General features: G+C 40.8%; 1 protein-coding gene across 5 annotated transcripts in view; it reads right to left on the bottom strand.

Annotated features, from left to right (window-relative positions):
• ACBD6 (acyl-CoA binding domain containing 6) overlaps positions 1-18,356 on the bottom strand; it is a 161,258-nt gene that overhangs the window by 75,070 nt on the left and 67,832 nt on the right. For 3 of the 5 annotated variants that reach the window (XM_032796183.2, XM_075067896.1, XM_032796182.2), the window contains exon 6: positions 9,357-9,446. In XM_032796183.2, coding sequence (XP_032652074.1) covers positions 9,357-9,446 — 90 coding nt within the window. Of the gene's footprint in view, positions 1-4,181; positions 4,815-9,200; positions 9,276-9,356; positions 9,447-18,356 lie in introns of those variants that run through there. The other 2 variants (XM_032796184.2, XM_032796185.2) reach the window with 2 other exon arrangements.

Raw genomic sequence — 18,356 nt, 5'->3', positions numbered from 1 at the left:
GCCCTCCTTCCCCACTGTCGGAGTAGCCGGTAAGAAGGAACTGAGGAGCGGGCGGGCCGGCAGGGGTATATATCACCCGCCATGGCGGCGCCACTCTAGGGGGCGACCTGCCGGCCTGCTGGAGTTGCTAGGGTAAAAGTTCTCCGACGAACGTGCACGCGCGGCGCATACACCTACTAGAATGGATATGAGCAAGCACTCGAAGAAGAACCAGCACTTTTGGAAGGAAGAGCTCTCTACCCAAACAATCGACAGATGCTGCTCAAGGCATATTCAGAAGCTGAAGAATGAACTAAGGTGAATCGCTGAGTCAAATTTGAAGTTCTAGCAGAAACCTGTAAATGTTTTATAAATGGTTCTGCTGCAAGGCATTTTTCTCCCAGTAGTTAAAAACAGCATCTGCTGAGTGGTGACCACTTAGCATTCAATCTGCTGCCAACCTACATTCCACAGAGATCTGCAGGAGAGGCATGGAGCTGTGCCACTTCTAATAACTGTGTGACTGGCACCAAGTCAATGCTTTAATGTTGAAAGCTACCCTCTGTCACTAAGCAGATCTTTCCTTTCTTTTGGCTTATGGATTTCACATCCATCGGCAACAATGTCAAGAGTGCAGGAATATAAGCCTGCAGAGCCTTCTGAGAGCTGCTCATCAGAGCTTACTTGGGTGGTACAGAGAGAGGAGGAAGGGAGAAGAAGGAAGCTGTCTTGGATAATAATTTTACAGGTAAAGGTTGCTCTCATTATTGGTACTGGCATGCCTACTCTTAGCTTTCCCTTTCCCCCACCCTTAGTTTCTTCAATCATTTGCACCATCCTGCCATGATATTGGTAAACGCTGCAGTATTAAAAACCTCTTTCTCCTGCTGAAGGCTGCAGGCACAGTTGCAGACCCTCATAATAGCTGACAATCATAGCAAAGTGAACTTTCTGTCTTGTCTACACTATGCTTTTTGGGAAATCTACACCAGATAGCAACGATATGAGCAAGAGTATAAACAAGGCTCAGACATTTTTACCACTGTGTCACTTGGACTTGTGGGGTTAAATGCCACAGTAGTTAGACTCCTGATGTAGTATCTATGGCTATGTCTTCGCTACCCGCCGTATTGGCGGGTAGTCATCGATTGCTCGGGGATCGATATATCGCGTCTCATCTAGACGCGATATATCGATCCCTGAACGCGCTTATATCGATTCCGGAACTCCACCAACTCGAACGGAGTTGCAGAATTGACAGGGGGAGCCGCGGACATCGATCCTGCGCCGTGAGGACGGTGAGTAATTCGATCTTAAATACTTCGACTTCAGCTACATTATTTACGTAGCTGAAGTTGCGTATCTAAGATCGATTTTCCCCCATAGTGTAGACCAGCCCTAAAGTAGCACTCCCCACTGATGGGGCTACACTGGTGTGGTCAATGGCTGGATATTCTCACAGAATCCTAGTGTAGACACACAGCCATAGTGTCTCTGACCCTTAATCTGAAGGTTCCAGGTGTACAAACCAATCTCCTCCAAACTTCCTTGATGTCCTCAAGTGCATGGGAAGATAAGGCACACTACAGTCAATGAGGAGTTAGGGGAAGAAATGCATCCCTTAATGCAAAATCTACATTGGTGTCACCTATACGTATATGGGCTGCTACAGGGTTTGAACTGCAAGCAGCATATGCACCTCACTATTATACAATCTAAAGATAGGGGGTGGGGTGAAAAAAAGAGTCACAAAAACATTTTGAGAGCCATGCAATACAAGTGGAAAACAGAACAGAAAAAATACCAAGCATTTTTTGACATATCCATAATTTCTCCTTCATTTCTGGCTAATAGTGGAAATTAGTCTTCAGATAGTTGATAAAATCACTCTGTCTGTGCTGGGTTAGTACCATGATCTGCGGCCAGGCAACTACTTCTACTAAAATTGATTTTCCTTTTTGGCAACCAATAGGCCAGTCAATAATAATGTTATTTGAGAAGGATTGAGTCATGAGGGAGATGAACCTTCTCTGCCATTTATTATGTTTGTATTGTCTCCATTTGAAAAGAATTTTTTCAATAAGTACGTGCAAGAAGGTATTACAAGGGAATAGCTACTTTGTGTCCTGGTATCTGGAAGCCCTCTGAGTCAAAAGCACGTTAGCATCCAAATTGATAGAAAAGAGGAAGCTCCTGTCTGTTAAAGGAAGGTGGCAAGGGCTATGACAGGGTAGCTAGAAAGCTTTTCTTTTTGCTAATCAAACAAGCCCCATGGTCCGTCTGAAGTGTACTGCCCCAACATGGGATTGGGAGAGAGAGGCAGGAGGTACGCTCGCCACGCTGCTCTTGTTGGCTATTCTAAGAAGTCTTTCAAAGCAAAAAATTCCGTGTATGAGTGCTACCACAAGATAGACAAAACTCAAAGGGAATGGCTGGTTTTTTACCTGCTGCAAATGATAACATTTAACAGGTGTGATCTTAGGCAATCATGCTGGCTAGCGGCAGCGCTCTGAAATGCCATAGAGGAGACCTAGGTTCTATCTCAGTACTGATTTCCTGATGCTAAACTGGGAAGAATCTGAAACACTACTGAAGCAGCATACTCAGCATTCCATACTGGTGGAATAGGGAGGAGAAATCGTATTTGTCATCATCCTTTATCCATGCCTCTATCCAATTAAAGGGGTGGCAGGGACAAGAGGAGTCTCTCAGTTCTGGCAGAGATGTGGAGAAGCATGTGAAGGAAGAACAAAAGCTGTGATCTTTTACAAAAGATCTGACTATTGAACCTTCAGTGATATTTCCATCAAGGCAGAAACTAAAAACTAGGAATATAAATGATTTTCTCAGAACTGAACATTTTACTTGCATCTTTATTACCTATCTGTGAACAGCATCATTAACAAGACATGCTATACATCATCACCACAGGGAGAAAAGACCTAGGGCACCTTTCACTGATATTCTAAACAATATTAGCAACAGAATGAAACTATCCCTTGTAGAAAAACAAACACTCTTTTTTATAAAGGAACACAAGGCAATGATAGAAGATTTGCCAGGTATATTCACCCTAGAAGTATGGCAGATTTACAATTCAAGTTATTATATACAAAGGGTTAGGTTAACGCAACATTAGGATTGCAGTTACACACTCAAATATCCGGAAATGAAAAAAAAGAGTTGAGCACAACTTTACCTCTGCTCTATTGGGCACACACAGATACAATACAGTCTTGAATCATGATCACATCCTGTTTCTCAAGAAGTACAATTTTATCTACAACCAGTGATTTAAGTGTGTATCTTGGGGCATGTCTACACAGGGAAACTGACCAAAATAGCAGTTTCAGAATAGCTCCCAATGTGGACACTGTTCTGGAATAAAAAAGTCACTTTATTCTGGAATAATTAGTGCACTCAACAAAGTGCCCACTAGTGGAGCTATTCTGCTCAATTTCCTCATGTAGACAAGACCTAAAATAAACTAGGATCAATATAATTAAGGAACGCATTATAATGCAAAGAGCAGAGTTATGGCTATGCACTCACCCTTAATTTTTACATTTACTGATTTCTAAGTACTGACTTCTGCTACCTTCATATGTCACATGGATGTAGGTTATTACAGTAATTTTCCTGCTCTTTTAAAAAAAAAGTCATCAGTTCTATAACCAATAGCCACTTTTGTGAGCAAAGACCAACCAATTCCTAGTGTAGTCTGCATTTTCCTGGACTAAACAAAAACCAATCAGGCCAAGGTCAGCTAGTGTCAGTTAGTAATGACAGTTAAGTACTTATTTCCACTTATGACCTAGTATATATCTGTAATGGAATTTGTTTTTAACTTTAAAATTAAAATAACTGGTTTTCTTCATAGATGGCTTAATTTTAGGAATGAATTGGATCCACCAAAAAGTCAGTTGTGAAGCAAATCTGTTCAGTAGTTTTAAAGGTGCAAAATTTCAAGTCTGCAAAACATTTTGAAATGTGCAAGGTGCATTTGTGGACAGTGCTTTCTTTAAGTGGGCATCAATATTTTACTTAGAACACTGCTATTTTCAAATGGTAATACTTTAAAAAAAAAAAAAAAAAAAAGAAAAGCTAAGAGAAAGTATGTGCAAATACTGCAAAGTTTACCAGAATTATGGCAGAACAAAAGACAATATCCATAACAAGTTTCAAATTCCAAACCAGTCAGCTTTGCTGTACTCCTTCCTGAAAGCGTAGCCAGATTTTATTTATTTATTAAATAGGAAAGATGTGACTTTATTTTACACTTGGCCAGACTCAAAAACAACCAAAGGATTTTACTCAAACTTTTCTACATAAAATTAAAGTTAATCTTTGGGCACAGGACAAAGATGGAAGATTTCAGCAGAGGAATGTACGTTCTGGATAGTTCTGAGCATAAGTTACATGGGATAGAACTGAAAGACAACTTCTGTCTTAACTATTCTGGGTTCATGAAAGAGCAATCCACTCTACTAGTGAGGAGGCGGAAGCTCAAGGGGAGTGAACACCAAAGAATAAGCCCAGAAGGTTATTCTGAATGTGTTAAACCTTTCCCTGAAGGCCTACATGCTGCCTCAAATTCCACAGTATAAATGCCCAGATAAAAAGAAATCAGCTACATGGTGCATTCTACAGAGCTGATTCCCTCCCTTCTCCCTCCTATTACATTACAGAGAAACCAATGTACTTTTTCCCTTATAAGAACACTTCTCTAGTGTTCCAAGAATGGATGCAGGCATGCCGACGACTTTCAGCCTCTCACACCATCACACGGTGGCAAAACATGGTATTGCTGTTTTACATTGAATTGAATGGAGAACCTGAAAAACTGAGTTAATGTTGGATTTGTATGGTAATCTGTTTTGGTGTGTCCTGGTTTTCATGGGTGGATAGTGCTGCTGTCCCCTAACTTCCTGCCGACTAGAGAAAGCTAAGAGAACAGAGTGGTTAATAGTTCCAACACACAAACATCCCTACGGAGAAAATGATGGGATGATGAAGTCAAAGAGAAGGACATAAAGCTGGCAGATAAAGGCACATAAAGCCTCCTAGTCAGCAGCTCAGATTAGGAACCAGTTTAGAACGGAACACTGTAAGAAGCAGAGCTTCTCAAAAGCCTGGATTCTGGTATGGGATAATTTTACCCAACTCGATGTTACCTGAACTCATGCAATGAGATTCAACCCATCCTCTAATGGAGTTTTAGATAAAAGTACAGAATTTCTGCTGTGTTAACAGTTCATGCCTGATCTTCATCTTGCTTCCTCCCACTAACCTAAGTGAGTCTACAACCTATGATTTCCATGTGACAGCATACACACATACTACTTTTCAGAACTCAATATAGCTAGTGTTTGCCCAGTACAGAAATATATCAGCTGAACAGCAAAACCCCAATGCTCTTATTGCATTTATGTTACCATCATGAAAAAGCTGTTTGTCATGCTCTCTATCATTTGGCTGCTTATTAGATCAGAGTTCACCCAGCCTTTCTTGAAACTGAACAGGAGTAAAACCTATATGCTTTAAAACAACATCGCCCCATATAAAAGAGTCAGGTCTGACCTCCGGCACAGATGCTTCACATGTACAAAATCTCCATTTTCCTTACTTTTACAAGACAAGACAAGATATTCTCTAAAAGAGTGGTTCTCAACTTTTCCACTCCAAGAGACTTTATTTTCCATACTAGGACCTCCCCAAGACCCCCCTTCCATTAGGGATATGGGAAGAGCAAGGTGGTTATAATCTCTTGAAACCTGTTTACAACCCCCATGTTGAGAGCTCTGTTCTAGAACGCATACGTTCTACAAGCAACAATACCCTACAAAGAGAAAAAGCCATGACTGTTTCAATAGAAATAGAATGTTCCACTTTACTCACAGATGGATGAAAAACATCAACATTTATTCGTTCATCAACAGATTCATTCATTCATATATTTTAAGGCAAGAAGAGAACATTATGATCTTAGGCTGACATCCTGCATAACAAAGGCCAACTGCTATGTTAAGAACAGGATCCCCTTTCCTTTATTTCACTGTTCAATAAATACAGATTTTTCTAAACTGAATGTCTCATCACTAGGAGGCTGCCTTTGGAAAGATCTCTGGGTTCCAGGTGTTTCCAGCACAGTTCCAAAACACCACCCAACCACCCACTTAGAAATGGCCTTTGGCTCTGAGGATTTAGGTAATTCGATTACATAAACGTCCCTTTTCAACATATAGCAGCAAAGTCTGTTGTGTTTCTGCACCCCCCCATGTCAATCACTTACTGCCTCTTTTCAAACATACTATTAAAGCTAATTATGGACAATCAAAGAACTCAATGGATGCAAGCTTTCAGTGGCCAGCAATGAACTGCCTCTTTAAACCCATAGCAACATTGTTTAAAAAGGACAGTTAATCTACTACTGCACTCCAGGAGCTTTGTGCATACTGCAGGACCAAATGACACCATGGAGTCTCACCCCACCTACCTGCTTCAAATACATCAGTGTATGTAATAAAATAATCAAACAATTATTTACACTTATATAGCACCCAGAGATCTCAAAGTGCTTTACAAAGATAGCTACTGTTCACATTTAAAAAAAACAAAAACAAAGGAAAAGGGGAGGCCCGGCTCCAGGTCACCCAGCTAATTAATGTTAGAACCAGTAAAACTAAGGGGTCCAGTGAACATCCCCCTATGCTCTAACCACTATACTATAATGCTGGTGCTACATAAGAAACATAGGAGGGAAAAAAACATACAGTGTCTGACGAATGAAAAAGCACAGGAGCAGCTGAGGCGGGGGGGGGGTATTAATTTCTAATATCCTAGAAAGGTATGAAAAACACTGCAGACAAAAAACAAAAAGGAAAAAAAAAATCTATCATATAAGCTTCCCCCTTTACTGTCTGTTGCTGTTGCTCTCATGCTCCTAGATCTTGTGTCTTATGCTGCCTGCATTTAACACTGTTGCATGTATGAATGAAATAGGAAGATATCTCAAGGCATGTAGGGTAGAAGGTTTCTACAGAGCCTGTCCCCTAGACTGGAACCTGGTAGACTGAGAGCTATGTGTAGTCTGGAATGTGAACTTCCAGGGTTAGCACAGCATGTTAAAATAATAGCTCCACTAATGCAAGTCACTAGAGATTCCCTTATACTTAACCCCCAATTCTTTACAACCCACACATTAACTGATAGTGCATTTGGTAATATATACAAGCATGTGCTTCAATGTTTATGACATATATGGAAGCATATTTTTTTTCCTCGCTCTTTGGTTGCTCTTCCAAAGAATTCCCCATAATCCTGGGTTTTAGACGTACTTTGTTTAAGGAAAAGTTCCAGATAAAAAGTAAACACTGGGCCATGAGATCCTGATAATGTTATCACCATTTATAGAAGGTTGAAGAGAGAGAGAAAATAAAATAAATCTAAGAATTGTCTGCCTTCTCTGAGAATACATCTATGTGCAAAATAAGACCTTTAAAAAAAAGGTTTCCTTTATTACCTTGGAGAAAAAAAAAAAATCTAAGAATGATTTTATTTCTATAGTTATTATTAAATTTTTGTTACTAGACAAAAATAATTTGGTTAGAAAAAATGTGCAACACATTAAAAAAAGGGGAAAAAAGTTAATAGAAAATGATGGTACATAGAAAATACAGATTATTTTCTTCAGCTACGGAAATCGTCCCCAAGTCGTACTTTTACAGCTAAAGACACTCTTGGTGCACTAAGATGTGAGATACAACATCAGAAAGATGAATTTTCAGGGACTATTATTCCAGAACTTCAAACAGCATCAGGGCCGGCTCCAGGCGCTTGGGGCAGACAATGGAAAGGAGCAGCATGTCCGAGTCTTCTGTGGCAATTCAGCAATGGGTCCCTCAGTCCGTCTTGGAGCGAAGGACCCACTGCCGAATTGCTGCTGAAGAAGTAAGTGGGGTGGCTGAGCTGCTCCCGAAGTGCGCCGATTGAAGCTTTACCTTTTGTTTTCCCCCATGCTGCTTGGGGCGGCAAAAAACCTGGAGCCGTCCCTGAGCAGCAGACACCCCCTGGGGTCACAGGGTAAAATACAAAGACAAAACGTGTAATCCCAGTTCTCCTGGTCTCAAGATCATGCTATTTCCAAACGTTCACAGACAAATACATCACACATAATTAGAGTATTAGGTGTTGTGTCCAGTCTCATCTTAGAGCAAGGGAAATCATGGACATAACTCCAGTATGATTCAGTATAATTACTCCTCCACAAATCTACCTTTTTTTTTTAAAGGTGCACAAAGGTCCTTTGAAAAAAATCCTCAAATAGTCTGCATAACAGAAACCTAGGAATCTTATGCTCAAAGAACCACAGGTCCCTGCCTAAACCGTCCCACAGATTTCAATGGAACCAAGCTAGTTCTCTTAATATGTACCTTTTCATGGCCTGGCCATAGTAGGGCTTGTAACAATATCTTAAACAGTGTTTAAACATATTTAAAGCTTAACTTAGTTACTTCCACCACAATGTTACTGCTGAGTCAAGAAACCTACAGGAGAGCCTATTGTACTACTGTGACATATGTGAAGTATTTCCAAAGCTCTTATTGGGATACTGGACTAGCACAGTTCTCAAAATACACACACGCGCACACACAAACTAGATAGGGAAATGATGCAAGCAGCAACCATATTGGAAAACAACTATCAATCGTGGTTCTGGAAGAACCATGTTTGACAATTATTTCTGAACATGATCACAAGGTTCAACTCTAATTACAACAGGATTATAAATACAATCTACATTATAAAGTGAGATCCAACTGTAACAAATGTCAAATTTCAAACAACATAATCTGAAGCACCATTTAGAATGCTTTGTTTAAGAAATGTACCTTCTAATAAATGAATGTTCTATTGTGTTCTACTCTTTGGCAAACAGGTTTCTTCCTGCAGTGGAATTTTCTTTAGTTCACCTTCCAGTCTTCAGATGCTCTGCTGAAACTATAGCATATTAAGGAACTGGACAGAGCCTACCAATTAATTCTACCTAAGCCACCAAACATCTAGTAATAGGAAATCTCTCTGGTTTCGCCTACCCAGGTCACATTTGAACTGATGACCAACAAGTGAAAGATACTATTGCAGGAAGAAATTTCATCTTGCAACTGAAAAGGTTCACTGTGGTTTTGTATTTGGTTGTATGGAAATCTGGTTTTAATAGGTATATTCTTCTCACATGTATCGCTTTAGGTGGTCTCCTCCATATTCAATATTCTGAAAGAATTTGCTTTGGAATCCTGATGGGACAAAGTACGATGTGTTTGGTAAAGATACAACATCATGTACCATTGAAAAGCAAGTTTTCCATCCTTCCTTACCTGGCTGTTAATATTGGCCGCATGCTGTAGCAGTACCGAGACCAGCTCCTTGTGTCCTCGATCACATGCCCAGTGAAGCAAAGCCCTGCCCTAGAAATATCCAAAAGAAAAAGAATGAAGTCAGCAGAAGCTATTGTAAAGAGACTCAAAGTCCTACAGCTGGAACCCTGGATATCACAAACAACTAAAAATTGAACAATAAAACAGGCACAATCAGAATGGCCTATAATGTGCCATTTATTCTCACTTGTATGTTTACACAGCAAGGTCAGGAGCATCAGTCATCTGTTAGAAGGGCAACACAAGGCCTGATTCTGCACTGCTCTGCACCCAAAACCCCAATTCAGGTCAAGAACAGTGTAAGGGAGAATGAAGAAAGCAAGAGACCAGAATGTGGTCTGCCTTCTAGACAGTTTTAGGGTTTAACTGCACCAGTGACTTTAACAGGAACAGAGTCTCTCTAAGGCTAAGATTTTTAAAGCTGCCTAAGGCATCTGAACCCCCTGTTCCTATTAAAAGTAATGGGACCGAGGCGTCCAAATCCCCTGTTTGCTTTGCAACTCTCAGCCTAAGTCACTATAATCTGGGCAACAGGTGTCATCAGATCAGGAAAAATTTATTTATTTGAATCTTTTATCAACTCTACAATTCTCCCTCTCCCTTCCCCACACGTTTCTGCATCTGAAGTCACTGGGCGCACCCCCAGAAAAAAATTTGTAATGACTCCCCCTCCACTAAGGTGGGTGGCAATCACTAGTGGAAGTCCAGATCCACTATTTGTCAAGGACATGGGAAATAAGTAGCTCAGCACTCTTTTGAGGACTGACTGACATGCAGCTTAACACATTGCTACGGGCAGGGCAGGTTGTCATGTTCAGAGAATGGAATGTTTTTTCCATATTAAACTCAAATCTCTGCTTTATGCCAGTTTTAATTGGAATTAAGCAAATATCTAGGGCAAAAGATGGAATTAAGTCAAAGGAGCACTTCACGAAAGCCTTTTTCTCCCCTTCTCTCACATTCAAACTCTTTCCAGGATCACCCAATTAAGTCACTCAATTAAAGGAGGGTCTAGTTGAAAAACAACATGATCTGAAAGAGAAAGCACTCGGCAATTTAGAAGTCTTAAAAAGTTTTCCTTGCTTTGTCTTTTGTGCAACAATTGACTCATCTCTCTACTTGTGAGAACCTGCTTCAAGTAATCAAGCACTAGATGCTGAAAGGGAGGCGGATAGAAAACTGGGCTGTGCAGATGTCCTAAGTATTCTGCCCTAGAAAGGACACAGATGCATGCGTAAGTTAGGAGGAATTTCATCACCCTTTGCTCATCCCAAACTACCCAACTGAAGATGAGCCTATGCCATGAAGTCCTGATCTGTATCTGAACCTCACCAAAGCTTGAGGGTGTCCACATACATAGTTTTGGTTTGCCATGTAGAGGTAGAAAGAATAGCTGCAAAATCTGGAGTATTTCATTTCAGAGTCTTGGTTTAGGCTCATCTCGGAGAATCATCTCAACACAGGACTGCCCAGGCTGTAAGCGCTTATTATTATGATGTTTAGAACGCTTACATTTGGATACCAAAACACAGTTCTTCTGCTACGGTTGCATGTGTTGTTAGCTGCAATAGCCACACTGCCCACTGAGCTTGGGAACAGTTATCTTGTTACTCACACGAACAGAATCCAAATCCACCCAAAGCAATAACAGAGCTATTCATTAAAAGGCTCTAAAACATTTCTTAACTACAGAGGATGTTATAAATTGACATCTTTTATATCTTCATTTAAATAAAATAAAAAGTAGATGATATTTTTAGATGGCAGTTGTTCTACCCTGGCTATCACTTACTTCCAGCTTAATGTGTACACTTTATAGCTGTTTATGTTAACAGGTAGTTTAAATTAATTTCTCCAGATTGAATAGGGTGTGTGATACTCCTGCAGAAGGATCTTTTAAACTCATGCTGAGGTAAAGCAAGATATCATAATGCTGCTTTGTGACATTTTCACAACTTGCTTTTTCTAATGTACCACCCAACACACTTGTGGTCCTTCAAAACCAAAACAGGGTTATCCCTTGACATATATCTTCAAACACTGCAGGGGGGAACAAAGTGAGCAACTCCCTTATCTATTTATAGGAGCTGTGTGCCAGTTTTCCTGGACACTGTGCCAAAAATTTACTAGTAGAAGGGGGATAGGAAGATACCAGTGACTAAATCTCTCTCACTTTCCATGTTGGATAGTTTTCAATATGGTGGCAGATTTAGAACATTATTTTGAGTTGGGAAATGTGATCTCAGACATTAGGCATTCAGCTTTTTACCACACTTTTTGACCCAACAAGTAATTAACTTTTGTAACACATTATTTTAACGGTACACTAACTAACCTTGAATTAGAATGAATTCTCTCACAATTACTTTCTATGGAAGCACAGATTACATTGACACTCACATTAGTATCATTTAGTGATTAATGTTCCTGCACTCAACACTACAGTGAAAAACTGAAAGGAGGTGAGTAGAATTTAACAGATTAGTAAATACTGACAGACAAAGCATTTTAAATTAATCTAGGGGCCACCAAATGAAATGAATGGGCAGCAGGTTTAAAACAAATAAAAGGAAGTTGTTCTTCACACAGCGCACAGTCAACTTGTGGAACTCCTTGCCTGAGGAGGCTGTGAAGGCTAGGACTATAACAGGATTTCAAAGAGAACTAGATAAATTCATGGAGGTTAAGTCCATTAATGGCTATTAGCCAAGATGGGTAAGGAATGGTGTCCCTAGCCTCTGTTTGTCAGAGGGTGGAGATGGATGGCAGGAAAGAGATCACTTGATCATTGCCTGTTAGGTTCACTCCCTTTCGGGCACCTGACATTGGCCACTGTCGGCACACAGGATGCTGGGCTGGATGGACCCTTGGTCTGACCCAGTATGGCCATTCTTATGTTAATCTTTGATCCACTAACACTTTAGATGTTGGATTTGTACTGGATGGATAATCCAAATTTCTCTCTGCTATAAACATATATTCCAGAAGATAGAAACACTTTATTATAAGATGCAAAGTTCTCATGAATACTTGTTATTAGGGCTGTCAAGCCATTAAAAAAATTAAACAATCTGTTAAAAAATAATAGAATACCATTTATTTAAATATTTTTCGATGTTTTTTATGTTTTCAAATATATTGATTTCAATTACACCACAATACGAAGTGTACAGTGCTAATTTTATTTTTATTACAAATATTTGCACTGTAAAAAAAGAAATTAAAAAATACAATTTACCTAATATAAGTACTGTAATAAAATCTCTTTATCATGAAATTTGAACTTACAAAGGTAAAATTATGTATAAAAATACCTGCATTCAAAAACATAACAATGTAAAACTTCAGAACCTACAAGTCCACTCAGTCCTTCTTCTTGTTCAGCCAATCACTCAGACAGTTTGTTTACATTTACGTAGCAGATGTGCTAAAGATTCACATGTCCCTTCATGCTTCAACCATCATCCCAGAGGACATGCGTCCATGCTGATGACAGGTTCTGCTTATTAACGATCCGAAGCAGTGTGGACTGATGCATGTTCATTTTCATGATTTGAGTCTGATGTCACCTGCAGAAGGTTAATTTTCTTTTTTGGTGGTTCGGGTTCTGTAGTTTCCGCATCAGAATTTTGTTCTTTTAAGTCTTTTGACCTCATCTCTCTCAGATTTTGGAAGGCACTTCAGATTCTTAAACCTTGGGTCGAGTGCTGCAGCTATCTTAAGAAATCTCACATTGGTACCTTCTTTGAGTTTTGTCAAATCTGCAGCGAAAGCTTTCTTAAAATGAACAACATGTGCGGGGTCATCATCCGAGATTGCTATAACATGAAATATATGGCAGAACGTGGGTAAAATAGAGCTGGAGACATACAATTCTCCCCCTAGGTGTTCAGTCACAAATGTAATTGAAACTTGTTAAAAAAATGTGTTATCAGCATGGAAACATGCTCTCTGGAATGGTGGCCAAAGCATAAAGGGGCATATGAATGTTTAATATATCTGGCATGTAAATACCTTGCAATCCTGGCTACAAAAGTGCCATGCGAATGCCAGTTTTCACTTTCAGGTGACATTGTAAATAAGAAGCAGGCACCATTATCTATTGTAAATGTAAACAAACTTGTTTCTCTGAGTGATTGGCTGAACAAGAAGTAGGACTGAGTGGACTTGTAGGCTCTAAAGTTTCATATTGCTTTGTTTTTGAGTTCAGTTATGTAACAAAAACCCCCTATATTTGTAAGTTACACTTTCACAATAAAGAGATTGCACTACAGTACTTGTACGAAGTGAATTAAAAAATACTATTTCTTTTATCATTGTTACAGTGCAAATATTTGTAAATCAAAATAATATAAAGTGAGCACTGTACACTTTGTATTCTGTGTTGCAATTGAAATCAATAGATGTAAAAATATAGAAAAACATACTAAAATATTTAATAAATTTCAACTAGTATTCTACTATTTAACAGTGCAATTAAAACTAATAGCAATAAACGTTTTTAATCGCAATTACTTTTTTTGAGTTAATCATGTGAGTTAACTGCGATTCGACAGCCCTACTTCTTACATATAACATAACTGTAATTATCTAACTGTAGTGGGATACCATCATCATTACACAGTAAATACCATGCAATTACCGTACAAAAATATAGAATCATAGACTTTAAGGTCAGAAGGGACCATTATGATCATCTAGTTCGACCTCCTGCACAACGCAGACCACAGAATCTCACCCACTCATTCCTGTAACAAACCCCTAACCTATATCTGAGCCACTGAAATCCTCAAATCATGGTTTAAAGACTTCAAGGTGCAGAGAATCCTCCCGCAAGTGACCCGTGCCCCACGCTATAGAGGAAGGCAAAAAACCCCAAAGGCCTCTGTCAATCTGCCCTGGAGAAAAATTCCATCCCGACCCCAAATATGGCAATCAGCTAAACCCTAAGCATGTGGGCAAGACTCACCAGCCAGACACCCAGAAAAGAATTCTCTGTAGTAACTCAGATCCCACCCCATCTAACATCCCATCATAGGCCATTGGGCATATTTACCGCTAATAGCAAAGATCAGTTAATTGCCAAAATTAGGCTAAAGAGAGAGTTCTGCGCGTGCAACAGGCAGAATCGTAGAAAACAACGTGTTGCCTCATAACCTAAGTGCGCAGACGATGCCATCCACAGCCTCATAACACCCTGACCCTTATTCATCAAGGGGCTGATAAAAGAGGTCTGTTTCATCGTAGAACAGGTTGACTATCCAAAGGGGCCGCAGACAATCTCCCATACCAAATTCTCAGGCCATTCCCTCAGATCCACTGAGATATCACTAGACGGCACATTACTCGGCTTTCCCATAAACTAACACTGACAATAGCATACCTAGAGCCCCGACAGGGTTATTCATCTCCCAAGTCAAAACTGGAAATCGGACGCCTCATCCTCGGGCATATGGCACTCTTCCTGAGGACTGTCGGATATGTGGACTCTCTACTGATGCTATCCCAGCACTCCAGCTTCTCCGTGACCCACTGACTTTCTGAGAGAACTACAAATTGGTCAATCTCCAGAACACCATCCTAGCCACAATGGATTGTAGAGGCTCCTGACACCACACACAGATGGATACATAGCTGTGGTACAGTACCTATGATGCCACCGTCAATCTGGTTGTGAGCTGTTTGCCTTTATTTCACTACTATATTCAATTTATGACAATATATACTTCCAGATCATGAACTGCCTATGGGCGCATGGCCCACAATATTCATATTTTTATGCGGACATGAACATAACGCTCTCAGCTCTCATCCACAGTTCACACCCTTCTCGTACTATGCTACTTGAATGAATTTCATCATCTGGCCCATGAAAGGAGACTCTAGAAAATCCACTCATGATTTTCAACAACTCACCCACATTCACCTCAGCCTGGCCCCACTCTGACCGGAGGTTCAGCTTTCTTAGACCGACCGGTGCAATCAGTGATGGTCCTTACACCACCTACTATCGCAACCTACTGCCCGTATGCTACCTTCATGATCTTGCTTATGTCCGGATGGAAGCTCACCCGGGACATACGGATCCATTGTCACAGCCAAAGCCCTGAAGGTACATACGCATCTTGACTTCTAACCCACTCAAAAGACCAGCACCTAAATATCCACAAGATCTCTCAACTACATAAGCCGCTCACTGAGAAACTTAGGACAGATCATAAACAGAGCCAGACGTGTACCAGACGCCTCCTACTGCAAGAAAACCAAGCATGAAACACTGCACTCCACTGGCATCACATATACGCCCAGTCTAAAACCTCATCATATCAGGGATCTACAACCTCTGGACAACGATCCTTACACTTTACAGGTTGGTGGCAGGCCAATCTTGCCCAGAACGCCAACCTGAAACGGATTCTCACCAGCAACTGCACACGAACAGAGAACCTCCAGCTCAGAACAAATCCAATGCCACGAAACTTGATGCCAACTCTGCGCACATATCTACAGCGACATCCATACAGGCATACCAGATCAAGTCTCCACGACTGGTCTCATTCCCCGCCGTCCCAGTGTAAATAATACGCCATCACATCCAGCAATGCCCTCTGATATGTAATCGCCAACTGGACAGTCTCTAACGGAAAAGGATCACTGGACACAAATAGAAGGAAGGCCTACTACAAAAACTGTATGGAGAGATTCATACCCCTGGCCACACTATGAGAGACCTTAAGTGGACATCCTGCAGCAAAAAAACTATCAGGAACAACTTCAAGAGAAACTGCTCGAGCTTCAGTTCAGCGCATTTGAATACCATCAGCTTGGACTAAACAAGACCTAAATGGCTTGCCATTACAGAACACAGTTTCTCCTCCTTGGTTTTTCACCATCACCTGCTCGAAAGGCTCATCCTCCTGATGAACTACTTGTTATACTCTGCTGCTTGCTAGCATATATAATATATATAACACTATATTCACACCTGCCCTGCTCATCCAGCTTGGTCTACAACTCCTGCCTATGAATTTTTTCCCCTTTCTTGGGATGCAGGCTTCTGATAGTTTCTGCAACTTTGACTTGAAGTAATTCCAGGCCTCCTCCACCTTTAGATCCACAAGTTCTTCTCAGTCCAATCCACTTCCCTAACTAATTTCCTTAATTTTTTAAAGTTAGCCCTTTTGAAATCAAAAAACCCTAGTCACAGATCTATTTTTGTTTATCCTTCCATTTAGTTTGAACTGAATTAGCTCATGATCACTCGAACCAAGGTTGTCCCCTACAACCATTTCTTCTATGAGGTCCTCACTACTCACCAAAACCAAATCTAAAATGGCATCCCCTCTTGTTGGTTCAGCAACTACTTGGTGAAGGAATCCATCAGCTATCGCATCCAGGAAAATCTGAGCCCTATTATTATACTAGCACTTGTCCTCCAGTCTATATCTGGGAAGTTAAAGTCTCCCATGATCACACAATTCCCATTAGTATTTACTTCATTAAAAACATTAAAAAGGTCTCTATCCATATCCAAATCAGATCCCGGTGGCGGTCTATAGCACACCCCCAGCACTATCCCAGGGGAGGCTCTAGTAGCTTTCTTCCCAATGTGATTTTTGCCCAGACAGACTCTGTCTTATCCATTCCATCCCTTCTTATTTCTTTACAGTCTACCTCATCATTGATATACAATGCTACTCACCACCTTTGCCTTTATTTCTGTCTTTCCTAAACAGCACATACCTTCAATACCTGTACTCCAGTCATGACTACTATTCCACAATTTCCACTACCTGCGTCTGACGAAGTGGGTATTCACCCACGAAAGCTCACGCTCCAAAACGTCTGTTAGTCTATAAGGTGCCACAGGATTCTCTGCTGCTTTTAATTTTTGATGTTTGGCTTCACTCACATTCTTTACCTGATTAGGCCCAGACATTCTACTGAAAGTACAACCTATTAGACTGGTATCTACACTATCCTTTCTCCTTATGTCCATTTTCCTACCCACGGCTATATCCTTTCTTACTTCATTTTCTTCCCTCTCAGTGTTAAAATCTGGTGGGGAGATTACCTGGACATCTCCCCCAAATTCCTAGTTTAAAAGCTCTCTTAATCAGTTGTGCCAGCCTCCATCCTAGAAATCTATTTCATGCCCTACTCAAGTGAAGTCCATCCTGAGAGAACAGTCCTGTGTCCATGAATGCCTCCCAGTGGGCATACATCCCAAAGCCCTCCTTATAGCACCACTGCCTGAGCCATCTGTTGATCATCATAATCTTGTCACACCTTTGTTGCCCTTCTCTAGGAAGAGCCAGAATCCCACTGAAGATCACCTGAGCCTCAAATTCCTTAAGCGTCTTCCCCAGCCTTGCATAGTCTCCCTTGATTCGTTCCAGCGAGAATATAGCTGTATCATTTGTTCCCACATGAAGGACAATCAGTGGATTCTTTCCCGCTCCCGTTAGGATACTCTTCAGCCTCAGGTCCACATCCCGTATTGTCACACCCAGCAGACAAGCACACCCTTCTGTTCTCTGGTTACAGGCCTGTCTATTCTTCTCTGTATGACGGTGCGATTCTCCCGTCTATCCCTGTTCCCTCTGACTGCAAGTCCTCTTGATTCCTATTCACCCTTTCAATCCTCTGCAACCCATCCCTTTTCCTCCTGGAGCTCATATTTGGTGTTATTTCCATTGACTCTTCCCCTCTTCCTATAGGACTCACTGCTCTTTCCTTCTTCCTTGCCCTCTCACCTTCAGTGACCACCTGCTGTGCCCCTTCTTCATTTTCCAACTCCGCAAACCTGTTCCTACACTCTAGTTCTCCTTCACTAGCCCATCTTTTCCTCTGCCTGATTCTCTTAGTCACATGCTTCCACTGTCCACTGTCTTCACCAAGCAGTCTTCCCTCAGAGTTCTTCGGTCCTGCTTCCATCTG

This window comes from Chelonoidis abingdonii, chromosome 7 (genome assembly GCF_003597395.2).
Source record: "Chelonoidis abingdonii isolate Lonesome George chromosome 7, CheloAbing_2.0, whole genome shotgun sequence".
NCBI lineage: Eukaryota > Metazoa > Chordata > Testudines > Testudinidae > Chelonoidis > Chelonoidis abingdonii.
Note: the sequence above shows the minus strand (reverse complement) of the source record. Positions and strands in the feature narration are given on the sequence as shown.